The sequence below is a fragment of the Anser anser genome, assembly GCF_964211835.1.
Source record: "Anser anser genome assembly, chromosome: 11".
Taxonomy (NCBI): Eukaryota; Metazoa; Chordata; class Aves; order Anseriformes; family Anatidae; genus Anser; species Anser anser.
In genome coordinates this window covers 17,444,728-17,471,718 of record NC_139732.1, presented here as the reverse complement: position 1 = coordinate 17,471,718, position 26,991 = coordinate 17,444,728, and the positions used below count along the sequence as shown (strand labels likewise).

The 26,991-nt window shown below is 38.3% G+C and overlaps 2 protein-coding genes across 16 annotated transcripts in view; one reads left to right on the top strand and one right to left on the bottom strand.

The window, feature by feature from the left end:
* ADAMTS18 (ADAM metallopeptidase with thrombospondin type 1 motif 18) overlaps positions 1-2,522 on the top strand; it is an 84,508-nt gene extending 81,986 nt beyond the window's left edge. For 11 of the 12 annotated variants that reach the window (XM_083851354.1, XM_083851356.1, XM_083851363.1 and 8 more), the window contains one exon: positions 458-2,522. In XM_083851354.1, the coding sequence (XP_083707480.1) occupies positions 458-573 (116 nt within the window). In that variant the 3' untranslated portion in view covers positions 574-2,522. The remainder of the gene's footprint in view (positions 1-457) is intronic. The other variant, XM_083851357.1, reaches the window with a different exon arrangement.
* Positions 1-26,991, bottom strand: part of LOC310905284 (uncharacterized protein) — a 289,193-nt gene that overhangs the window by 33,976 nt on the left and 228,226 nt on the right. The gene's annotated exons all lie outside the window — the stretch shown is intronic.

Below are 26,991 nucleotides of genomic sequence, written 5' to 3'. Positions count from 1 at the left end.
AACTGAGACTACTTTGAAGCACAGCTGAACTCCATGCAATGGTGGTATCAACATGCATTGGAGCATTGAAGTGGGTTCATTTATACAAGTACTTGGCTTTAGAGCATTTATAATCAGAGATGAAAACACTAATGTATCAAAACTGACTTTTTTCACCACTACAGTTAGTGGTCAAATCCCCACTTCATTCTGTTTTCCTGAACTTCAACGTGTGCTCTGAATTTTTTAATTCCTTTAGCCTCTGACATTCCTACTGTATTAGCTCTAACAGCATCGCTTAACAAATTAAACTAGAATTTTTGAGATGGAAGCTAGTTCATGGTTCGTTTTCTTTGAATTGAGTAACCCATCATATTTTTAACATTACCAAATGCATACAAGTTTGTTGAACTACTGCCTGATTTGTAGAATTGCTAAAACATAGTCTTAACATATTGCTTGGATTTCTCTCCTTCAGATGATCCTTCTTGTGTGGATTTTTTCAGCTGGTGTCATCTGGTACCCCAGCATGGTGTCTGTAACCACAAGTTTTATGGCAAGCAATGCTGTAAATCATGCACAAAGAAGAACTGATAGCAGCGTGTTATCTGAACTCTTCAGTGACAGGATTTTCTTTTTCAATTTATGTTGAAATTAACTTTGCTTTGAGCCAAGACATGGTGCCACATAAACCACTGATGGAACAGACATTTTTTTCTAAGGGAATGTCTGAGGTACAGTACTTGTTGGATATATACTGAAAAAGGAATGTTGTTTTTTTCTTTATTTGCTGACCTCACTAAAGTACAGGGTACTATGGATCACTTGAACACTGAGACTCAACGGGCAGTTCTTTCTTTTAAAGTGTCATTTTGCACTGTCATATATTATGAGGAAGAAATTAAGGCAAGGACGCCTTTTTCTGGCTAATTTACCCGAATGCCAAGCGAAAGAGATTGGGATCTCAAGGAATAAGGTTACAGCGTGGCAGCATGACAGATCACACAACCAGAAGTGTTTCCTTTCATATCTTTTATGATAGTATCATCCCCAGGTAAGGAAGCTGCTTACTGCCACTTTCACAGAAAGACATTCAAATGACTGTTGGTTGGAGAATCCAGTGTCACATGTGTGACCACGAGAAGTAAATGGTGCACTACAAAGATATATGGTGCTTCTCTATTATACTTGCTGCTGGAAAAGCAAGTTTTGCATCATGCTTATGTTTTTATTGTTTTGAAGAATTCATTTTCTGCTTTGTGTAGAAACTCAGAGGTGGTTAACTAGTAACTTGAAATGTATTCCTAGAAATATTCAGCGTTAGAATATTTGGACTTCTAATAATGCTCTGTTACAAGTAAAATAGAATTTCATATTTCAACTAACTCAAGGAACTCAGATTTATTGAGCTCAATGGTTATGTTTTCAACTTTCTAAGCTCATTAGATATGTAAATTTAAAATTTAAACTTGATAAAGTAGTGTTTTTTTTCAGAAGCTAGGTTGTTTAAATGCCAAGATACTGAAGAATGTCTTCCTTTTAATCTCAAATCTCTGCAAGTTTTGATTCATCTGTTGCCCAAAGGAAATAACAAGAATATTGCAGTCCATCAATCCATGCCAAACTTCTCTAAATAGTTATTTATTCATATAGGTGATATGAAAAAATTGCAAATGCTAAGCGGATGATTTACTCTAACCAAATGGAAATCATTTCTATTTTTATACATTCTCATAAAACTTTTATTTAGTTCAGAATCCACCAGCAAACAAAACAAATGTAAACACAATGATATTTGTAATCATTCAGTATCAAGATGTTAGGTGACACTGTATGTCAAATGGTACAATTTTGAAAGTTTCTGCATTGAAAAAATACCCAACACAACTTATTTGCCAAAACCATTCTGAGACAGAGCTATGTTCTACTGTAATTTTCTGGGGAGTGCCTATGAGGGACATATTTATCTAATTCCACCCAATCCCACAACTTCTTTTGATGAATGTAGCTCAGTTTTACTGTTTTTTTAAAGTATCATTTCAGCATAAGATTAGCCAGCTCAGCACTAATGCCAGACAGTGGTCACTTGAAATTATCAGTTCCTTTTGCAACAATTTAAATTAAAAACATGTATTCTATGATACTTTAAGAAATGATGATTGGAAACATCTCTCAACCTACATCACTCTGTCTTGATATTCAACATTGCATAATTGTAACCTCTTTTCTAGGAAAACTACTTTTTGTTTTGTTTTGTTTTTATAATTGTGCCCTTTTTATTATTTGATGTAAAATAATTAATTTATTAATGCATAGCTTTTCCTTTATATTTCTTTGCTCAATTCCTTAAGTGAAAACTGAGAAAAGAAAATGGTAGTGTCACAAAATATGAATTATGGTGTAAAAAAAAAAGCAAAAAATATAAGTGTAATATTTAATTATTTTATAAGCTTTGTAATAAAGTACTCTAACTGTTTCATTATATTTGGAATTGTAAAATTCATGAATAAAATATGGAGGTTATAAGTAACTATCAAGTAATATAAGTGGTGTATATGCATTTTGTTGCATTCGTGTTGATCGTGCCATAATATCTTTAAGTAAAACATTATCCTACTTTCTTCTGCTATGTAATTGTCTTCTGTCTGTGACTCTCAACCTACCCCAGTTCTATGGGGGACAGCAACAAAAGCTGTCCAAAAGAAAATCTTGTTCTTTGGGACAGTGGAAATATAGACACCATAGCTGAGTATGACTTCTACTGCCTGTCCGTGCCCTTACCATTCAGGTTTTCTATGGGTTAATATTGGTGGGGAACCCTAGAAACAGTGACTTTGAGTGTTTACAAGCCATTATGATGAATGGGGGGAGGTCATTCCTTTCAGGGACTCAAAGTCAGACATATGTTCTAAGGTCATGTGAAACTTGTCTACTTTTGAAGGTCCTATTATACTGGTAAGTGTGGAATGCACCACTGGCTATTCAACAAAGTGAATATATTGTAGCTGCCTTTCAAGAGTAGATGATGTTTCTCACTTGCAAGACTATCCCGCCACTGAAGCTGCTAGTCTGGAATGTGCCCACTGCAGGCACAAAAGGTCAAAATGGCCATAATTTCATGTTTTTATTTGCATAATACAGAAGCTAAAATACACAAAAATAAAGTTCCCTCCCTATATGCAACACAAAACTGACCCACCTGTTCACCTGCAAAAGACAGCAGAAACTTGTATATCATAGAACCACCATGATTCTTGTATGTATTTATCTGCAAGGTGGTTTGCAAGAAGCCTCACTCAACTAAGCATTAGGTTTTACAGTCTCTCCTACTGGCCTGGGGATACTTTAGTTTTCTAAAAATGACTCAGTTATGAAATTTCCATGCCACTCCCTGATATGAACTAGGAGGGACTCCATCTGGTCACTCCATCATTTTACATATACTCTCTAACATATATTTCCAACTTGTCCATTCATTCACCACCACGCAGGTCTCTGACCTGCTTCACAGAGTACTGTTGGTAAGAAATACTGAGCATACCTCTGACTTACACTGTAATCTAGTAGGCACTAATAAAAAATGGATCAGTCTGCTCCTGAAGGATTCCCAGCAAGTGCTCTTTTGAACATGATTTGGACGAGTGATTTAAATAATTAATATGTCCACACAAGACTTCAGACTTGAAACTGCTTTGTGTTCTGGTCTAGAATTTTGGAATTAAAATTAACTGACGGTTTTCAGTGAATTACAGTGCTGGAGATGGATGTTGAAAGAGGAAGTATTGCATAAAGATGTGCTATTGTGTGGTTGGATCAACCCCAAGTCCACAACTGTTATATTGCTAAGCCTTTATAACGATATTTGGTATACAAAGCTTGGCAGTTTTCTAGAAGTATATTGCTTCAAGGCTCACTTTATAAAGCAGAATGGGGTCTTTTCACAAAGGAATAACTCTGTTTCCTGTAGTCAGATTTCATCACTCAGGTAAAGGATGCATCTGCCTAAAACTGAAACAGATATTTAATGAATGGCTTGATTGTGTAAATCAAAGTCAACTACCCTGGATGCCCAGAAGACATGAAATGCTGGAGACAGATGAACATTTTGCTGCATGTGGTTTTATGGTAACATGATCCATATCCTGTATTTCCTTTATTTTTTCAGCAAATCCTATTCAAATATATCCATAAAATAAATTAACATTATTATTTCTATTGTAATAGATGTCCAGCCCTGAGTCGCTGGGGTTCCATTGTGTACAACACTGTATACATGCCATGAAAGGCTTACTGTCCCAAGTATACAACAAGAAACAATAGGAAAAGAAAGCATTAACAGTGAGATCATTGTGATCTGAAACGCTGCTCGTGGGTCATTGTCTGTCTGGACATTGCAGAACATTTCAAAGGAAACACCATGCAGATAAGATCTGAAAGAGCAAAAAGTTGTGGAAGTCTGTCTTGGCTGTTTTGAAAGGAAATGCTAAGGATTGCTAAGGCCTAAGAGGAACGTAGAGGGGAAAGTTAGTAAGGAAGCTGGGATACAGTGGAATGAATCAAAAATGAGGTGTGCTCAATGTTGAGTCCTAACCAAGATAGTGACTATCATGAGACGAAAGAAAGAAATATGAATTATTCAAACTGTTAGCCTGGCAGTTATCAGGGACTACAGAGATGTGAGGTTTTGGCAAGGCAGTAAATCGTCTTTCCATCAAAAAGAGTTCTGGAATAAGGAGATGCAGCTGGTAAAAAATACCCTGAATTCCTTCTTCACCAATCTCATACAAACATCAACCAAATCAAGCTGACCTTCCTTTCTGCTTTCTGCATGTTGTGCACCAGTAGCACAGCTATCCTCCATCTCCTTCTCTTTAGAACAGATCCAGGTCAGGGTTGGGCTGTAATCCCAACCATTCCATGCTGGAATTGGTTCTTCCATGTATATGTTTCTTCTTGTATAAGTTCTTCACCTGGCAGGTTACAAATAACCCTTGCTTCCCATGAGAGCAGGCAGTGACAGACAGATTGATTCCCAGGCTTGCACTGCAAATGGTACAAAAGCCGGTTGCTGTTGACCGCATTGCCCATGGATAGTCATTGTCTCTGCCCTGGATGGAGGCAATCAGAAGCACACTCTGGCCAAAGAGCTTGCCTTCTAACAGTCAACATGCCAGGCAGGGTTAGAAGTAGCTGCCTGCTCATTTTCCGTGAGTGATACTGGAGCACAAACTGCCTGAATGCCCCAGATGAGCAGAACTAGAAATGGAACCTGAATTTCTGAATTCAAAATCCAATATATCAACATCAAAGCCAATTTTCCTCATGCTCCCTGAAAGAAAGAAAATCTATTCTAAGACCTATACTTCAAACTAGTATCTATTTTACGTACTTTCTGTTCAGTAGTAAGTATTTATTCATAAACAGAATCTGATGCAATTTCTAGATTCTGTCAATGAAGGCAGAACCTTTAGTCAACCCTAACTTCTGAACTTACTTTCTAAGCATTAAATCAAGCCATTGTCACCATACATTTAATCCTTAACACCGTACTGTGTACCTACTGTGATTTAAGATAAACCCTCAATAACTCGTAGGTGACTTGGACCGCCAAGTGTTAGTTTATTATGTTCTGTTATGATAATGTTCACTAATCCTCTCATAACAGCATAGAAGAGCTGCCACACATGATCATTTAAAAAGTATATAAAAGGGTTTATAATAGCAATATTTACTCATGAAAATCTTACCTATGGAAAGCAAACAGGGTTCAGAGAAAAGCATACACAACTCCCTCTTTGGGATCTTCTCCTTCTCACAACATCAAAACACCCAAATCAGGCCTGTCTAATAGGAGAAACTGAAGGCATTGTCTTCAAAGCAGGAATCCCCTGCTCACATTCTTGTGCTTTTGTGGAAATTATGGACCTTTACTAGCTCCGTTTAGATTATACTTGAAGATATTCAGGATATCTGCAGGATTCAAGAGTTGTTCTCGTACAAAATAGTTAATCCTATGTATAATGTTGTTTCTGACCAGCTTTCATAGTGCTTCTAGTGTAGTAATGTATGGCAACCATCATGACTCCTCACCTCAGCAACCTGTAATGACACCCAGGATCCTTGTGTGTCTTATGTAGAGGGGGGTACCTGAGCACAGAAAGGGATAAATTTTCATTCCATGAAGAGAGATGAGAGAAAATCCCATTAATGCTTTCCCTGGATGCAGTTATGACCAGTTTCACAGGAAAAGCCATTCTGGTGCAATGCCTTCCCCAGAGCACTAGAATTCACATTTCCCCATTGTACATCCAATGCAACTGTTGAACAAGTAAGAAGTAATTGAGGCTCGCCTTTTCCCAAAATGCATCACCGAAAATGATTTTTTCTAAGCGACTAAACAAAATGCTTTACAGCTTTCATTTCTGGGGGCTTTTGACAGTTGAAAAACAATTTTTCATTGAGATCGTTTTCTGTGTTGTATTTTTAACATCCAAACAGATCATCTCACAGATTTATTTTTTTCCCCAAATAGACAAACCCTGCAAAAAGGAAAGTGCTTCTAGATTATTCACTGTGTTAATGATATGTCACTGTTTATCCATGTGAGTTAAATGAGAAGATTCAATATGCAAATCATAATTCCACCCTTTGCAGGATACTCTACTTCCAAGTCCATTAAAAGAAGTCTAACTTTCAAAAATTTAAGTGTACAGCACTCTCCATTGATAGATAATATTTTAATAGGATCAGAACATTTCATTTCTAGACGCAGATATTGCCTGTCAGCAGAAAGTTCATCAGCTCAGACTTTGTAAAAATACATTGCAAATGCTAAATTGCCCAGAACTACCACGACTTACTCATTATTGTCTTTGCTGGAGTGTGGGGAAAAGTCAACCAACAGACAATAACAGGCTGTAAACACAGCCCTCCCCAATTAAATATAGGATATACTTCTTCAAACTGTATCATTTACCACAATTTAATTTTGAGGTTTTTGGTGTCCACTTCTAAAATACTAGTTGCAAAACCAAAATTGCTTATGAACAAACTGTAACATCTAATTTTAAAAGCATTCAACTATTCAGTGAGACCTTAAGATGGTATATGGGCAACTATGATATACATCTACCATATTACATGTTCTGAACTCAAATTCTTGTTGTGTCTTGTGGCCAGTTAACATCTAATTCTGCCCCCCCCCCTTTTTTTTTTCTTTTTTTTTTTCTTTTTCAACTGCAGTGGAACTTGTAATGAAAATCCTGAACTTGTTGTAAGTGTCTTGTTCAGCTAAGTATACAGCTTGCTCTGTGTGTCATAAACAGTTGACTAACCTCAAGCTGGATTAGCCCTACGTTATATTCGCCATACTGATCCAAGAGCATACCAGTGCAACTCCCAGGTAGCTGATACAAAACACGTTTAACATCTGGGACATTCATCAGCCATTTATTTATTCCTTTGCACCATGATTCTACAGTAGAGCTTACTTATTCTGAGAATCCTGTTCAGTTTCACCAGTTGTATTGCTATTTGTAATGTAGAGCTAAATCAGAGAGTCTGTGTCCATGCTGCAATGCAGTGCTGTAGATCAGTCATGTGTGGTGGTGAAAAAACTTCATCTGGGCTAGTTAAGAAGCCAGAAGTTCACAGAACTGCTTGTGTAACAGCTGAGGGTTGATTCTAGAGCTATAAATTAAAGTTTGAGATTACACAGCTTCTGAGCTTTGACCTATTGTAATCAGTAAGGGCAAGGTTGAAGGGGCTTGTGTTTGCTGCACAGTATTTGCATCGGATTGTGTTTGTTTAGAGCCATAATTCAGTGGTTCTGCTGGTCTTCGGCATGGGCCAAGAATTAATTTTTTATATTGAAGCATAACTTAGAAACATAAAATGGATGGGAACCTATCTTCTGACTGACAACAGGCAGAGATGAGATACTTCATGGATATGCTGATACTCTCTTTTTCTACCACCTGAACTGTTCTTACCTACCTATATACAATATATCTGGTATAGATTTTCTGGGCTGTTAATCTAGCTCTTATTTTGTACGAGTAAGTTAATTAAGGTTAAAAAATAAATAAATCATAAAGGCTATCTGTCCTTATTCAGGAAATAACCAGAGTAAAGAAAGCAGTTCCCCAGCTTCCTAGATGACACAATTACACTTTGCTCAGGGACAGAGTACTTCAAGAACTGGGTTATTCTTGCTGCTGGCTCTTGTAAATGCTCTTCCCTGATCTTCTCATTAACCTTCTGAACCTCATGCCTACTGGATGGATCCTAGCCAGCAGCTACCAAAGGACTCTTTGAAAGCAGAGTTTACACCTCAGTTTCCAAATTGTGTTACTGTAGTGAACTAACTATATACAAGAGGGAGACAAACAGTGGATTTGTCTTTTCAATAACAGTGGTTGATTAAAAAATAAAATACCAATAATGTGAGATTCATACAGTTCTGAAACCTTCAGACATTTTGGCACATAGCTCTGTCTCTCTCGGACAATTGCACCCCCTTTTTCTCTGCTTCTCTCCTCCTGTTCCAAAGCTCCCCCCCTGAAGCCATGGGGGGATGGGGAGCGGAGCTGGTTGTGAAGTGTCTTGGGGTAATCCACTTTGACAGGGAACTATGCTGATTACAAGTTATGGCTTTGGAACTGTAAAGCTCCCACTGCTGTCTATGTACAAGTTGCTGCTTTCTATTTAAACCTTAACAGTCACATCTAATCAAGAGAAAATAAGGACGTTTTTATGAATTCCATGAGAAAAATTCCCCTCAGGTGTAGCTTGCACGGTTTGATCAGCTCCAGTATCATGTTTTAGCGTTTCAGATTAATCCCGCAGATACTGAGCCAAGAATGCTAGCTTTCATACTCTCCTGATAGTCAGGCAAAAACACTTCTGCAATTTGTTATTATTTCAGCTAAACTTGCAATATGCAAATTAAGATTTATGGCAAATGAATGCTTAAAACTATGCATTTATCTTCATGTGGAAAAGGTATCATGTATTTGCAAGGTGCCAAAAAATACCAGAGCTGGGCAGAGAACAAGCGAATTACAGCTCCTAGAAGGCACTGGAGAGCTGTACATCAGCGTTTTGTGTTCTGATGACAGGAAACAAACTATTTCACAGTCTAAGTTTTTCTGGAAGATATAGAGCTGACCCAGCCCCCAGCCTTAAGTATCTTGTTTCAGTGTTTCCAACTGAATATTGTTAAAGTGTCAGGTAAATCTAAGATTTTCAACACGGTTACGCTAAAAGAAAAATTATTATCGTATGGAATGTAAGTATCCTGTTGAAAATATGGTGATGAGAAAAAAATGATCAAGTAGAGATAACATTTATGTTCCCTACTATTCTCCCATCCTACCCATGCATAAGCAATTAACATCATTCCCAGCCATGTGCTGACTCAGCTTTGCTGCAATTACATTAAGGCACAGAGACAAGATACTGCCTATTCCCTACCTCATCTTTCTGGAGCAGTACTGAGTAACACAAACCATGTAAGTAAGATTCAGGGGTGCTCTAGAGAGATGTATTCCTGTGTGGTCTCATTCCCTGCTTTATATTCTGCAGTACTGAAGACAACAGGATGACACATGGACTAGAGAGAGATCCATGCATACTTTCCTTCCTAAGTCAGGGTTTCCAATGAAAAGCACTGGAAAACTGAGATACATGCCCAAAGTTCAGCTCAGCCTGAGCCTTGGGGTCCAATTTTCATCTCAATCAGAAGTAATTTCCCATAAATTAAAGGATTCATAACCATACAAAATCAGTGCGTACAAGTCAAACTCAAACCACATCTGGTAGTAAGGACATCTGGTAATAAGGTAATACCTGATGCAGCCGTACAGGCTGGGGGAAGAGCGGCTGGAAAGCTGCTCAGCAGAAAAGGACCTGAGGATGCTGGTTGGCAGCCAGCTGAACGTAAGCCAGCGGTGTGCCCAGGTGGCCAAGAAGGCCGGTGGCATCCTGGCCTGCATCAGAAGTAGTGTGGCCAGCAGGACCAGGGTAGGGATCGTCCCCCTGTACTCAGCACTGGTGAGACCGCACCTCGAGTACTGTGTTCAGCTTTGGGCCCCTCACTGCAAGGACACTGAGTTGCTTGAGCGTGTGCAGAGAAGAGTAATGAAGTTGGTGCAGGGACAAGAAAACAAGATGAGGAGCAGCTGAAGGAACTGGGGCTGTTTAGTCTGGAGCAGAGGAGGCTGAGGGGAGACCTCTTGCTCCTGAAAGGAAGTTGTAGAAAGGAGGTGTCAGTCTCTTTTCTCAGGTGATAAAAAAACAGGACACAAGGAAACACTCTCAAGTTGTGCCAGGGGAGGTTTAGATTGGATATTAGGAGGAATTTCTTCATGGAGAGGGTGGTTAGGCATTAGAATGGGCTGCCCAGGGAAGTGGTGGCATCCTCTTCACTGCAGGTATTGAAGAGACCTGTGGATGTGGCACTAAGGGACATGGTTTAGTGGTGGGACTCAGTAGGTCAGGTTAATGGTTGGACATAGTGATCTTGAAAGTCTTTTCAAACCTAGATGATTCTATGACTTTTACAACATGAAGGATGTTAAGTGAACAGCACACAGTTTTTCTGAATTTACTCTCTCACAAGCTACAGTTTCCAGTTTCTGGAAGATGCTTTGCCTCACTTCTCTAGCCTACTGGAAGAACAAACTAGCCTTAGTTATGCATGTTCTACCTTATTCCCTTTTTTCATCCAACTTCTATGAATATATCACCTAGAATTTCAAAAATGAGTGTTGCAAGAAAGTTGTTCAGCTGAGGCTTGGACTTGATATAAATACTTAATTCTGCACTTCAGACGTTTCCAGGTTTTGGAGACTGAGAGTGGTTTAATCAAAGAGATCTGATGTCTGATACCTGTGGGGTTGGGCTCTTTCAGCCCAGACCTTGCAGTGGTACCTTCTGTGGCTGATGAGAGGGTGCTCTCCAGAGTGAACTCAGAGAATGGCACAGCAGTAAAAGAACTATATTTCAGCGAGTAAAAGAATATATGTGTTCTTAGACAGCCACCTAGTGAGCTCAGTGAGGAATCAAGAGCTGGAAGAAAATTCACCGAACTGTTTGAGACTGGAGTTACACTACAAATACAGTGCTAAAATCAGCAGTGAACTTCAGAGGTTTTTCTCATAGTAAACACAGTTGCAGAGGAAGGGCTGCTGAATTACTAAACAGCTGTAAGATACGATTCCTCATTACCTAGCAATTCTAGAAACAAATATTTGGGTGGGAGTTCAAGTATTAAAAAGGATGTCTGAGGGTTAACTGAATTTCAGAAATGTTTAGGAACAAGTATGTGTGCATATATGTATACAAATATGAGTTGTTTTTTTTTAATCTCACCTTTTTCTTATGTACCCATTTCTAAATCTAATGACTACTGTTGATTGAAAACCCTCATATCATACAATATAAAAAGGGTCAAAGTCCAGAGGGAAAGATTCTTAGAATTGCACCCGGGAATTCGCATAGAAAGCCTGCTTCATTGGTCTGTGTGTTCCAACGTTTCTGCTAATCTAAACGAACGTGGTTGTGAAAATAGTATGTCTTAAGATGAGAGAACCTATGACCCCAGTTCATATGAGGAATAGCACTTACATTTACTGCTTGTGTGTGTTAAATTCTAGCTCTATGAGAGAAAAGGAAAACAAAACAAAAACAAAAACAAACAAACAAAAAAACTAACATAAGGATTCACAGAAAAACATTCAGGTATGATTTCTGAGTTTGCCTTTGCAAAATTTTTCCAGGAAGACCACCAAAATGTTACGCACTTATGGTTTCATACCTCTGTTAGTGCTCTGGATGTTCATAGAGCCATAACATGCAATTTTATCCTCATGTTAGAAACATGCAGAATGTGTGGAATTATAATGAAGCAGCCAGAGTTTGCACATCATCAGTCCAGTGGTTACATATTAACCACTGCTTGCTAAATTACTTTTTGCTGTGAAGACCACTTGCAAGGAGAAAGCTCCCAAATGGTCTCTTTTTATAACTGTGATCATTGAAAAGAAAATTAAAAGAAAAAGATCAACTGAAATAAGACATTAAGACACTAGTGGAAAATATTATCAAAACTACCATTCTCCAAAGTTTCACCTAATATTAATAAGCCATAAAATAACTGTGTGAAGGTGGTTAGGTCAAAGAAGAACTAACTAAACCCTGCTGATTATTATCTGTTTGGGATGATGTATAATTTCTACTCAGATATTTACTGCCTCACAAAAATCAGATACAGAGAACTGCTGAAGTTGCGTATCGTGTCAGTCCTAAATTATTGCTGTAGCCTTGAATGCAGTTTCTTTGTTCTTACAGACTTGCAGTGTTTGTAATCCATAAGCCCAACAATACAATAATATACTAAAAATAGCGTGCTTTGAATTCGTCTCAGAAACATCAGCTCTACATGCCTAATTAAATATCCACGACACACACAAAATAATTGCAAAAAGAAAGACATCTCCCTCATGAGGGCCAGATGATTTTAATTAGATCTCACTCAAAATCTTGCTACCCTCGCACAGCCCAGCTCACTACAAAACGTTCAGTCACGCTGAGATTGTATGCTGCCGTCTGGGTCTCTCTTTCCCCTTTCACACTGGTTTCTGATTTTCTGTTTCAAATTCCCCCTGTTCTGTAGGAATTTACTGTCATCCAGCCCTCAGAGCTTCAGTTCTGAAACTCCCCAGACAGGTGGGCCTGGTGCCATTTGACAATTTGTTGTTTTTTCATACCTCAGGAAGAGGTATGCGCTAGCCTGCACAGATGGCATGCTTCTCTGTAGGAGAAGCTGAACTTATCCATGCAAAGTCTGTATGGGAGGAGAAATAGTATTTATTTATTCCAGATAAACTTCCAGCCCCTTCATTCTGCCACAGACACAACCAGAGCTGCCGTCAGCCCAGCAACTCGAATACAGCTCCCTCGCCAGGCACTGTGGGTTAAATCTTGATGGCATCTCACCAGACAGCACCTCACCTCTCCCCAAAGGGCATCATCGGAGTGAGTGTGGGTACCACACCACCACCAAAAGAGATCCTGACAAAGGCACACTTCCGTCATCTCCCTTCACAAGCCTCAGTTTTCAGCTCATTTGTATCCAGGGGGAAATCAGTGCCATGGGGCTGCGTTCTGTGACTCTGCCGAGAGGTGAGATAAGCACATTTCAAAATTTATACTTCAGGAGAATTGGAACGATTTGAATATCCCTGTCATTCTAAGTGGGTGTTTAAAACAATACAATTATTTCACCTGCTTCAGTACAATAGGTATTAGTTATCATAGTTCACCAAGTTCCGTAGTCCACTGTTGTGTGATTTCTCCTTTCCTGGTCCTGAGTATTTATACACATAGGCAAATAGACAGAGCTGCTCCCTGTTGTTTTATTACGGCAGCATTACACTAGTGGTTGCAGTTATAAAAGTACTCTAACCTGAAGTACCTCCTTTACCTCTGAAGCCGTGACTGTATTGAGTTTCCTATCTACATGTGTAACACACTCTTGCTTTTACACAGCCCACTTGAAGTGTGAGTAAAATTCATCACTGTCAGACTACACAGCCACTAACGCTTCTTAACACTTGTAAAAGTGTAAAATGTATTTCTTTTCTGTTAGACCTGTAAAAATTATGTTTTTCTTCTGTATCAAACTAATTTCTATATTATGCAGTTAATATCTTTTCAGTGATGAACCCTAAAAGCAATCCTTCAGAATACTTCTATTTCCCTAGAGCAGTTTCTTTGACTCTGTGTTCCCTTCATGTCTAGAGGTCACTTTCTGCAAGTACTTGACCTCTGTTCCTGCAAATTAGATGAGTATTGCATGCTTATGACATCTGCTATGGAGAAACATCTCTCTTGTGAAGCCCAATTCAGATGTTAACTTTTTTTTTTTTTAAGTGACCTTTTGTTCTGACACAATCTTGTAATCAGAATTACCCCACATCACTGATTAATAGCCATAAAACATCAAAGAATTCAAGCCTGTAGAAACAAAAATGTGAACAGCTTCCGAACCTACAAATCATAGCACAGCCTGAAATTCTGTTCTAGGACTTAGGTTCATTCCCTTAGCAATTTGTTCAATACTGTTGCTCTGCCATATTAACTGAAAAGCGTAGGCAGGAACTGACAGGATCTTTGGTTCAGTGATGAGCAGACCAACTTTCTGTAGCCCCTAGAAAAATACCAGCTTCTCATGATTCACTATTAAACTGTATCTGTCTGTCTTTGATTTGAAAATTACAGTAGGACTTGACTGAAGGTCAAGGCTGCTTCCTGGTCATGGGTTTAACCCTTAATGATTCAGAACAAAAGTACCTCTCCAAGGTCTCCTAATTTAGAAAGAAATTCTACCATTCCATGTGGTGAACTACCCTGTAAATGGAAATTTGGTATTCCCCAATTTCCACATTCCCTGTGGAAAACACTCTAAGGAGGCTGGCAAAACTAGAACCATTAATTCCCTTGCAGAGCACAGTTTGGTGGATTTTTATTGCTTCCCAGATCAGTAACTACAGAAACATTCCTTTAAAAACTCTGCAGAGCTTTCTCTCATATGTTGGGTCTGAAGGAAATAAAAAATCCCTCTCTGTTTTCACAGATTTAGGAGATATAAATTCAGGCAGTCCATGAGACTTCATACAAGCAAAAACTTCCCACAGCTCATCTAGAAGTTAAAAGAGGTGTTTGCTCATTCCGTTTGATGTTTTACACTCTTCTTGTGAGACATTTCCCTCCACTGATCTCCCCTAGTGGTCTTAATTTCAGAACAGAAGTGTTGTATCATAGAAGCAGACTGCATGGTGAGATAGTAGAATAAGTTGTAGAGAAACTCTTATGCCATATGGGAAAACTTTAAAAGCAAGTTACAGTTGTTTAGATTATTATGAAATGAATGACCAAGCCTTCCTCTATATACTTTATGGACATTATTAAAAGAAATGCTAAAACAACCATCCCCAACAGTGCGTTGTTCTTGCTGTTCTGCATCAGCAAGACCTGAGAACTTTTCACTTTTTTCTCTTGTCCTTGTATCTACGCATCAAGTCATCTGTGGAACAAAACTGCAAAGAGGATACTATTAACAAGCTCTGAAAACATGGGAATAGCAAGCTTTCAGAGGACTCCTGGCTGTGTAAGTTTAAGAGGAAATGATCAAAGGTTGGTGCTAGAATAGGTACAGCACATCCTGCAGCATGGTGAAAGGACGAAGCAGCAAGACAACTACTCAGGTAGACTTGGCTGGACTGACCTAGATTAAAATTATGTGGTTAAACCTAAACAGTACAACATTTTTGTTGCACTTCTCTCAGCACACTAGAAAGACTGGCTCAGCTACAGCTACAGGTCTGGCGAGCAGATGAGATGGCCAGTCATATCTGGTGAGTCTTTGCTTAAGGTCACTGCCACCTTCAAAGTACAAGCTAGAAGGAGTTTTGTCTGAATTCAAATTGTAATGGTTTTTACATAGTAGAAACCTTGCATGAAGAGTGGCACAATTCTTTTATTTAATGGTACTTGTCAATATTTTTTATTTCTTTCTGCGATTTCTCTATAGGTCTTCTCCAGCCTTCTGAAAGCACTGCATAGACATGCATGGCAAAACTGCTGCAAGGAGCTGGATCCTTGCTTCCTTCTACAAGACAGGTCTGTATACAAATATAATTCAAAACTTTCCAGCAAGTGACAAAACTCAGCAAGGCACCACTTAACTCTGCTCTTGCATGTCATATCCATCTACTTCCGAGCTACCTTTCCTGGTAGCATTCTCTTCAAGTCGATACAAATTGAAGCACATTTATTAATGTTACACCTGTTCCTTTGATATACACCTCCAAGAAAGTGTTTAAGTAGAAAGCCCTTCATAGCATGTCACCAAGCTCTCTAGCCCCACACTTCACAAGCCTGCTTCATTGAACCAGGCACAAAATACAATGTATAAATGAGCAATTGCATTCATATTGTTTGCCTGGAGGTTTTCCACATGTGGATCTACTTGTATGCTTTAAGAAAAAAACTACTCCTGTAAGTAAAAACATGAATGTGTCCTTAAAATTGCCCTTCTGAAAATAGCTCAGCATACTTGTAAGAATTCCTGCAACTTAGCACATGCTTCATCTTCAGCTCAGACTGCTAGCCAAGTAATAATCAGCACTCAGCAAGAATTAGGAAGCCAGTTTGTCACAGTGAGGTCATGGGGAAGATTATTCCTGCTTTATGTCTCCATTTATAATAAATATTCCATAGCCTGTCATGGAGAGGATGTAGAACATATTTATACTTCCAACCCCCCTTTTCACATACAATTCATTAACTTGCTCTGATAAATTCGATAGAAGCCTATACCCTTTTGTCATTTTTTACTTGCTTCTTGGCTCAGAAGAACCAATAATCTACCTTATAGTGCAATGAAGATACTGTGTAACTTTGAAAGTTAATGCAGTACATATCTAGATTAGCAAAGGTGTTTCCTTTTAATGTAAAACATAACTGTGTAAATCTTTTCAGAGTCCTGTACAACATACAATGCACTCAGCTCATGTTTAGGCTGCTTATGACCATCTGTTGAGATATCATGATTCAATTTCACAACTTCATTTCTCTCCTATCCAAGTATTTATTGCCAGATACTGGGAGGTTGGAAAGACAGCCTGAATGACATTGCAATGGCTCTCCTCATCTTTCACAAACACTTTAAGAATCCAGTGTATTTCTCAGAATAGAAACATTCATTTATCTGAAAATGGCATCAGGAAATGCAAGCAGTGTCTCACTACGTGGCATGAGGCACTGGAATGAATTGTGGTAGTCATTAAGGAATTAGTACTACCCTTAGGGATCTCACAAGAGCAACCTAGGTACTGAAGTTATCTCTGCATCTGCACAGAGGTGCCAAGGAAAATGGTGATGAAGTTGGCTATTGCATAACTTGGTGGGAGTATTACATGAAAACATTTTCTGCAAATGGGATTGACTATGTTAGGGAAATCAGTAACTTGATTATAGTGTCCAAATAGTCAGGGAAGTTAGAGCAATTAGTCTAATCTACAACGGGTGGCTTCCAACATGACATCTCCCGTAGGCAGATGGTCAGGAGTTCAGCAGACGTTAGACAAAATTTTCCTATGTCCTCAGATTCTCTAAGGGAATATGGCAAAGGAACTGGTTGTGGTATTTTTACACAGACCGGAGACTTTTCAAACCAGGAATCTCCCATGAGAGTATGTAGAGAACAGTTCATGTTATGGTGTTGCCACGTTTGCAAAACAAAGACTGAAGAAAAAATTCTCATTTCTTTTCACTCTGAACATCTTAGCAGCACTGAGGTGACCATGCAATTTCAAAAATAAAATAACATAACAAAATCAGATTTAGGAATGTACTAGAATTCAGGTCCCAAACCACTGTAATGTTATAAAAAGACAGGAAACATGTCAGCTAAGATTTTAAGAGAGTATCTCAGAAAGGCTTATAACATGAAAATGGCCAGCAAACATAGAGAGCATTTATCTATAAGACATTAAGATACATGTTGTATCTATGTCTACTATAAATAGATAAAATTTTGAATGCATATTTTTCAAGCAAATGGAGTACAGACAGCTAGTTCTCTCTTTACAAAACATATGGGAATCATCATGATGGAATTACTCCTTTCAGAAACTCATGCATAGAGTTTTGGGGAACTTCCAGTTGTAGTCCAAGAAAATAATTGCTTAGAGATGAAAAAACATTTTTCTATGAAAAGAGATTCTAATCCTACATTTCTTAATCCTATAATTCTTACCCAAATGGCTTTCACTGAAGCCTACTGCATAAAGAAGTATTCTCAGGTGAGTGAAAAATAATAATGAAAAAAAGTGGTAATATATTTAAGCTGACAACAAAATAGATGTTTGTCAAACTTGAGAAATGACTTGCATATCTTCTTTTTTTTTTTTCCATAATAGCACAGCAGCTCCTGTTGGGGTTGTGTGGCATATGGCTGAATTGATTCTACAGTGATGTTCAGTGCCCAGCAATGTTTAAATATTTCACAGATAGACCTAACATAGGAAATCATGGCACCTATTCTTAAGAGAAGGAGGGAGGACGAGTATCTTGGAAACATAGAAAGAAAAAAGGATTTTTTCCCTGCTAAGGCTGAGAATCTGTTAAAATCTTATGCAACTTTGTGGAGTTTTTCAGTCAATTCACACAACTGTTATTTCAGGACAAGAAATCAGAGAAAGGATGAATGCATGAACAGTTAATAGAACCACACTGAGAACAAAGCAGTAATCACCTCTAGGTGCTTCAAAGATGTCAGAATTTTTAATTTTCATGCCTTTAAAATTATCATCTTGCTCTGATGACCTGAAGATAAGTATCCTTACCTCCAGCTCCTGATCTTTTCTTCAAAACATACATCCCCTCTCAGCTGCAGATCTGACCTGGGTCAGTTCCCATGGCCTTTCCCTAAGAGGTCCTGACATCAGTGCCTGGCCATTAGCCCTGGCCGCCTAACTTACAGTACTCATATCATTTTCCACATCCTGGGATTGTTAACATCACATCATTCAGTTCACTGGACGTTTCTATCATTATTCTAAGCAGAATTCCGTGACATTTTAGTGGTTTTGTTTTGGGTCATTTCAGTCCTCTGACCTGAAGCTGCTGGTAATCCACACAACAGACTTTGCATTCTGACGTACACAGGTACACAGATATTCGTGTTACACGTAAAATACTACTGTATCTCTGGAAATAAACATGAAAAGAGTTTTGAAATGCCAGGTTTTGAGTCTATTTGTGAGGCTGCAGAACTTTACAACTATCAGCAAGGTATACAAACTATCACCAGTTAATACGGTTTAACTGTCCTTTTCAATCAGACCTTTGCAGTTTAGAGTAGAGATAGCACCCCCATGTCCCATCTGAGGAGACCAAAGCAGGAAGCTAATGTCCCTTCTAAAGCAACACCTACTATAAGGATCAAACCTGCTGAGAATTCAGGAATGCTAACAAAACCTAAAAGTATTTTGCTGAGTAAGTCTTTTTTTTTTTTTTCTTTTAAAAAAAAGAAGTAAAAGTAGGCAAATCAGCTGAAAAGAGAATAAGGATTAAAAACTTGCAAGGCAAATATGATTTGAGCACTGAAGCAAAGAAAAACCCTGAAGCATGTGTAGGTAAAGTATCTCCAATTAAGATGGGCTACACAATAAACCTATCATAAAAGCCTTTTGCAGATATGAACACATACGTTTAAAAATCCTATAACAAAATGCTGAATGGAAAACCAATTCAGTATAACCAAATACTATTTCTTCTTGCTGAGGTAAGCTAATGTAGCACTCTGTCAAATCTCTGGCACTTAACAGCACTTAGAGAAATACACAATGCAATCTTGGAAGCCAGGCAAAGACAGATGGAAACGAACAATAAATGAACGGATGGCTAGACAGACAGAAAATCTCACCCAACATTTTATCTGCCATCTGCTTCTCCTTGTAACTGTACCTTTACACAATTAATTCAAGCCCCAAGTTTCCCTTCCTGACATTAGAAATTACATGAGGAGTGTTTATGACAGAGTGGAATATGTTTAAAGAAAAAACAAACAACAAAATTAAAACCTGAAGGTAAGCATTTGAGAGCACAAGCTCTTGAGAAAGGCTTTAAAAAAAAACAACCACTCTTGTTATTTCCTTTGTTATTCCATATTGTTCTTTAAACTTCATCCTAGAGGGGGTCTGAACAACAGCAAGAGATAAGCAGAGACGAGATGAAAGAAGGAAAGATACAGCTTTGAAAAACTAAAAGCTGTTTCTTTTTGTATAGCTCTCTAGTATCACTTGCAGCAATATGGAAAAGCAGTAGGAAACGTGCTGGGGTGGGAAAGTTGCTGTGAGCTTGTGTTACAAACAGCACATTTCTGCGTGGCACAGAACACTGTCTTTTTCATCCTTCTCACCAGGTCTAATAACAATATTTGACACTTACAAGTCAACATGTACCAAGTTATTTCAAAACACTACGTTTTCTTTCATTTGAATTTACATTGCTCCTATGGGGCAGAGAGGAGAACAAAAGAAGCAAGTGATAAAGAGTTCGATAGTTACTGAACAAGTTTCTGAACTCTAACTGCAGAAGTCAGTGAAATTCTCTGGCAGGTTTTATATAAGAAGGCTGGCCTCTTTTAGCCTTAAAATCTATTATGCCATGTACCATATCACCAGAAATAACTCAAAGATACATATGGTTAATATTTTCTCCTGTCATCAAGTGTGCAATGCTAGTGTGAGACCAAAAACTTCTCCTCCTCAAAGGAAGAAATACTTTGCTTCCTAATATAAACTTAGTTCTTCAAGAAATAAGTGGTAAGTAAAGAACACACTATGGCTAAAGATACACTTATAATCTAGGCCTACACTACTTTTTCAAACAAAACAACCCCCATGTGCTGGATTTTAGAAACTGACTCACCCTCCATATCATACTGCATCTACTGTAACTATCACTTTTCATCCCCATTTATTAGACTCAGAAAGAGCACGATAAAACCATTTTCAACAAGATTAGTAAGTTTAGAATTAATCAGTTTTATTGATGCAAAGGACAGAGGGTTTTCTGCTAGCAAAAGAAAACATACATCTCCATTTGAAGCTTTCACTAATTTAGATTTCTTACTTAAAAGCAGCAAAACACTGAGTTGTCTCTGGTGGACAATTCCTGATGAGAATAGGGTTGGGATGGAGCACTAAATCAGTGCAATGAAGGACACTATTCTGTGGCACTGATGTAGTGCGTTTTTGTAGCAAAAACATCATACTGATTTCAGGACCATGCTGTACTCAAGCATTTCAGAGTGCTGCAAAGACTTCACATGAGTTGCAGCACCAAATTTTATCAGCTGTGTCAGTTTGATTGGGTTGTATTCTAGCTTCAGAGATGCCAGCTATGTAGTAATATTTTATTGTTTGTATCCATCCCTGACAGAGATTGTAACATATACCTCTAGAAATGTGCTTAGAGAGCTGTAAATAAAAAGCCAAATTTTGTAGGACAAGGATTCCAGGTTGTGAATAGCAAGAGCATACATTCACAATAGAATACTGTTAGCATTTTGTGACCCCTACTTAAGTGCTACTGCTATGTTAGCAATTGAATAACGATGGAGAAAGAGCTAAAGCAACTCTGCCTTAGGTCACAACAAAGACCAGCATATAGGTTCAGAAAAAAAAAAAAAAACACAAAACATTTCCATCTCCCTGTATTTTGGCTCCCTGTCTTAGTGAACGTTCTTGGTGGATAACTATAAAATATGGTCTTATGATTAACTATCAAAATTAAGTATAAAGACTAATTTTGCTGAGCAGAAGCTTTGCATAATGCATATCATAGCTCATATATAGCATATACAGCTGGTGCTTCTGAAAATATTTACTGACTTGCATCTTGTGCCTATCACTACTGTCTAGTGCATGGCTTGCCTTGCAGAATTGCTTACGTGTTCATATTGATGACAATATGAACTTGGCTAATGGAGAGTTTTCTTTAGCTGACATAGTGGAGAGCTCCTCTGAGAGCTTGAGCTGCAGAGTTTGCATCTCTGTTGTGTTGAACCTGATCCAACATCCATTCCAGCTGATGGAAATACTCTTGTTGACTTCAGCATACATTATAGTAGGCTTTTTCTGCAGTTAGTTGCAGTGACAGTGTTCGAATGTCGAAGTTCTTGAACCCTCATACTACATGTATATATCACAACTTTAGGAACACATAACACCAAGCTAGAGAAAATTATTCTCTTAACACCTTTCACTGCTCATTTTAGAGCCTACCACAAAAATACCACAGGTTCTCCAAGCCATTGAGCAGCCTTCCATCTTTTTACGTGCTTTTGTTCTTGAGAAACGTCAGAAAAAAAAATCAGTTTAATATTTCAATATTTAACAGCTACCTCAGAGTAATGACCCTCTTACTTTTTCCAATATTTAGCAGTTCAGAGGTGGACTGTGTTGAGAACGGCAAATTATAAAATCATAGTTAAAACCTTTCTCCATGTCAGCCATGTACCTGTATGACACAAAGTCATGCACTGCCTGGGATGATCTGTGGACCAAGAGAAGCAGTTCTCTGTCAAGAGACTCTGCCAAAAACTTCTCAAGTATAATCTAATGACAAATACCTCAAAACTTTCTAAATGCTAAACATTTTAAAACCAGATTCAACAGTCTGATTTTTTGCCCCTCCCCTTTCCTTATAAAAATTGCTATTGCTTCTAAAATCTACATGACAAGTATGAATGACTCCTTTTGTAATTGTAGTTTTCTGGTGCTTTTGTCATACTACTACTGTGATTAAATACATTAGTTTTAACTACAAACTCCTACTGACAAATCGGAAACTGGAAGTGTTTAGGAGAACGGAGTGCAAAAAGGAACAGAAAAAATATGGAAGAGAAGGAAAATCCTAAGTGCTTCAGTGATATGAGATATCACAATTAGCATAAGAAATTTAACTAACTTAGTGATCTTACACTGTATTCCTTGTCCCTTCTAGCAGCCAAGCACTTCCCTTTATTGCTTAGCAGAACAATGCCTACACTTGATGACAGTGCTGTGACCAAGGCTTACCAAGTTACAGGCCATTGAGATCTGAAACCAAGGTGAATTCTATGACTATAAGAACTTTTCTCTTAAAAATTAATAGATGTCATCATCAGGACAATGACATGTCCTGGAAGATTGTTTAAAGGCAACAAGTATTACAGGCTATCTACAGAAACTACTTGAGGTGTTTCCTAGAGATCCTATCACTGTCATAGTAAAATTTTAATGTGTGAGGCAGATAAATATGGATAGCAACTGAGCTGCAAATTGACCTTGTAGGCTTGGGATAGATTTAGTCACTGCTGCCAAAAAAATTTTCAGGTACATCAGAGATTTGTGCCCAGGGGTTCTCTTCTTACCCAACTAACTTGTAATCACAACTGTCAGTTTCAGAACATTCGTATGACCCTGTGGAGTGTAATGTGAGTTAACCATCTGAATGTGAAATTCGTTAGACAACTGCAGCGTGCTCAGTGGGAGCAGATTGTGAGACAACGGTGATGTATAAGAGAAGATGAAAGAGCAGGTTAAGGGGTTCCTGCAGTGGTTTTGCAGGTTTGGGAATAGGTGTGCACATATTATGCCAATGTGTCTTCTCACACACCTCAAATAAGATCGTTTGGATGCTGTGAAAACTTGAGCAGTAACAGAACTTGACATCTATCTCTTCCAGTATCAGGGTATAACAGTGATTGGACTACACTTTAATAAGTCTTGCCATTTCTTGTTTATCAAGGACATCAGGCTCTGAAAGCACAATTTGCTAGATTATAAGTTTGCTGTAAGAGGTGTGAGCAGCCCTCCCCACATCACTCTACCCAATACCCCCAGTACCTCTCAATCTATGCCAATCATTCATCTGTAAATCATTCCAGTTGTTTAAAGGGGTCTTGAAGACCCCTGACCTCTATACAGTTCAAGCAGGGCTGATTTATTACCCCTCCCCCAGTTACACTTGTTTAGCCTTCCCAAGTCCAAAAAGCATCTATTGATACAGTTAAGGGCTTTACATAAAGCTGAACCTTTAGGCAATAAGACTACTTGGCAGGCACTCACTAAGTTCTGTTACACTTTTTTTTTTTCCCATTTAATTCTAATTTTACTTCCCACTTCTATTTTTCCCCATAATTTCTTATTGCTGAGGTGGGCACTTACAGAGACAGGCAGTACTGCTATTAAAAGAATCAATACTTACATTGCACAATAGTTATACTGCTTTATTCTATTTGCATCCTGTGCCCTTCATTTGTAAAGAGTAGTGATCAATTATGAAGATCTGCCAGGTTTGTTATTACATGAGATCATTTATTCTGTTAAGAGGATACAGCAAAGTCAGCAAGCCAAGAACATATAAAGTCAACTACAGTTTCAAAGGCTACAGTTGAATCCTGTGACAAAGACAAGTGTATTTCCTACATTCAAAACTTAAAGCCTAAGAACAACAGGACAACTCTCTTCAGTCTGACTGCTAAGGAAACATTATCAAGATTCACAATATGCAGCTTGAAAATTTCTGAAAAACTTTCTAATAGTGCTTTTGCCTAAAGGTTTTCCCTTAAAGGTTTCCTGTGATTTGTGAAAACAGTCAGGGAGAGCAGTACTTATCAGATCCTTTTTATACTGGACCAAGAGAATTACATAATTATCCATAGATGGCCCTGTTCAGATTCTTTGGGAATTACAGTTAGGGCATGCAGCTGTGGTCTTCCCTTCCCTCTCTAAGACAATGTCAAGTTGAATTTGCCAAAACTTATGGATGTCCAAGTGCACTGTAGCAGGTCAGCAGAAAAGCAGCACCTATTAGCAGAGTACAGCTTCCAGATCTCTAAAAGCTTGTTATCTGTGTGATTAAGCTCTACTATTGTAATCAAACAGGTTGGATGCCATATCGTTAAACTTGCAAACACATTCAATTGCTAACTAACAAATGACTTTAGTTCCATACACCTGTATGTCAAATCCAGGCAAGCAAAAGTTGAGGTAAGGTCAAAGACAGACTTCGTTTCTTAAGGTTTCATGGTTTTGCTTCATGAGATAAAAGACAAAGGCGAGAAATTCTTATAGTGATTTTCAACTAATGCTTTGAATAGAAATTTCTGAATATTTAAACTTTTTCTCACAGTGGGCATTCCGATACTTGTAGCCATATCTAAGGAAGGATCTTTTACCACTAAACTGCTTGAAACTGAAAATGAACATACTGCAGAGTCTAGGATTGATGCCAGAACTGCGAGTTCTCTGCTTATCTACAGAACAGGTACAGTCGAAGTATAACACGTTCAAGATATTTTCTCGGCAAACATCTCACACTAATTTTGAAAGGACTATGTTAACGATAAATGTTTGTTCACTCTGCATACCCATTCAGCAGTGATTTAAGGAGCTAATTAGTGCTGACAATAATTTTGGAAGGAGGTTGAGGCCCTGATCCTAAATGAGCTTAAGTACCCATTATCTCTTTTATCTCATGCCACCTGAAAGCAATGTACCTTGGAGGAGCTGAACCCAGACTCTACTATAAGGCATATAGCCCTTCACATTGACTGCTTTCCTGTTCTGCAGTTAGAGAAATTCAGGCACAAAGAATCCATTACATGCTTGTGCTTTGACCTTACAGATAGGGAGAATGGATGTGGCTCTGAAAGCATGAAGAGGAGCTTGACCCCAGGTACTAAAATCAGTAAGGTTTAAGTTACTTGGAACCTCAAATTCCCAAATGAGCTGTCATTTAGCTCTATGAACATTTAAAGTCTTGAATTAAATTGCTGCCATAAAAATGTATCAGATACTAAATATCTGCTTGGAAGTATACTTAATATCACCAACAGCCTTATATATTTGTTCCTCCACTGAAGCAGGATGCTTTATAGGCCTTCCTCTGCCATTCTGCCTTGTGGGACATAAGGCAGAAACTGACCTTAAACCGCACAAAACCAATTCTCTAGATTAGTCTGCTGCTGGCCAGACCTACACAATATAGTCTGTGCTATCTCCAGGGCCAATTTTTCTTCTCAGTTCATATTTAAATTCTACAGAATGTAGTGTAGATTTGCCAGCACAGTGGTAGAAATGCATTTAAAACTGAACTTCTCTCGTTTCTTGTAATTTTTCCATATATCTTGCAAACAGTTTTCTTTTAAATCGTGAATAATCTTAGCACATGCATTTGTAGGTACAAAACCAGAGTCTGTATCCTCTGAATTTGGCCCAATGACACTCGTGTTACTGTGCCAGTCCTAGGTCTGTTGATAAGTTACACGAGCAATGACAAGAGGCAGAGAAACAATTTAGAAGAAAAGAAATGCAGTTTTAAATGTGTTATGCCTATCTACATTTGTAATTCTAGTCATGGATCCTATCTGTTTGTAAATTTCAAAGCAAAATATCTCTGAACTTGTGAAGTCAGTGCAGATATGCTCATCTTTTTCTTGCCGCATAAAATTAGACACATACCAGGCAACTGTGAGCTGATTAAAAGAGTCTCTCCACCAAAATAAAAGAAGCCAGGTCTTGTTATAAACTTGGATGCTGACTCTTGACAGAGGTAAGAATTTAAGGTGCATTGAGATGCTTATGAGATTCCTACTATTGTGAGAACTTTAACAACTGGTTATACGCTGAAAAGTGACTCTGAATAAATATCATTGTGAAGTTTCAAATTTACTTTCCCTCGAAGTCTTACAGAATAAATTTGCCCACTTTACAGGTAAAGATGCATTTTCTCTAGCTGACAGCCCTGCAAACTCTGAAAGTCACAGCTGTGCTCTTGACTTGCACATTTCATTACTGCCCTTCTGAAGTGGCATCTTAGTTAAAACTCTATTGTTAATGTAAGAGACAGAAAAATAAATAAATAAATCTAAACTCCTTCCCAACAGCTCTGATTGTACAGGACTAACAAGAATAAGACAACCCTGGAAACGTCTTCCTTCTCATATAGGAAGGAAGAAGACATGCAGGGAACAGATCTAATGAGTGTGAAGGGATCCCTATACTCAGCTGCATTTTTCTCCAGGAGAGGAGGAATACAGGGACAAAATTCTGTTCAGGCAAGCAATGACTAGATTTTCTGAACTCAGTGAATTTTCTGACATTCCTCTACAGTCTATCTGCCAGTCTAGGCTGCTTATGCAAAAATTAAGAAATATATCATCCCAAAATTAAACAACTCCCGTTTCAACCATGAAAAATCTCATTTGTGTCCAGCTCAAATTGTAAGTAAAGGTGCCATTTCCCTAACACATACTACTACTGTGACTGGCTTAATAGTAACTCTAGAGAGCAACATATTCAGCCTTGGCCAAAAGGCAGCTGTGTCCCAGAGCCAGCAAATGAAGGTAGCTTATGCACCTCATTCATTTCCATTGCTCAGAGATCAGAA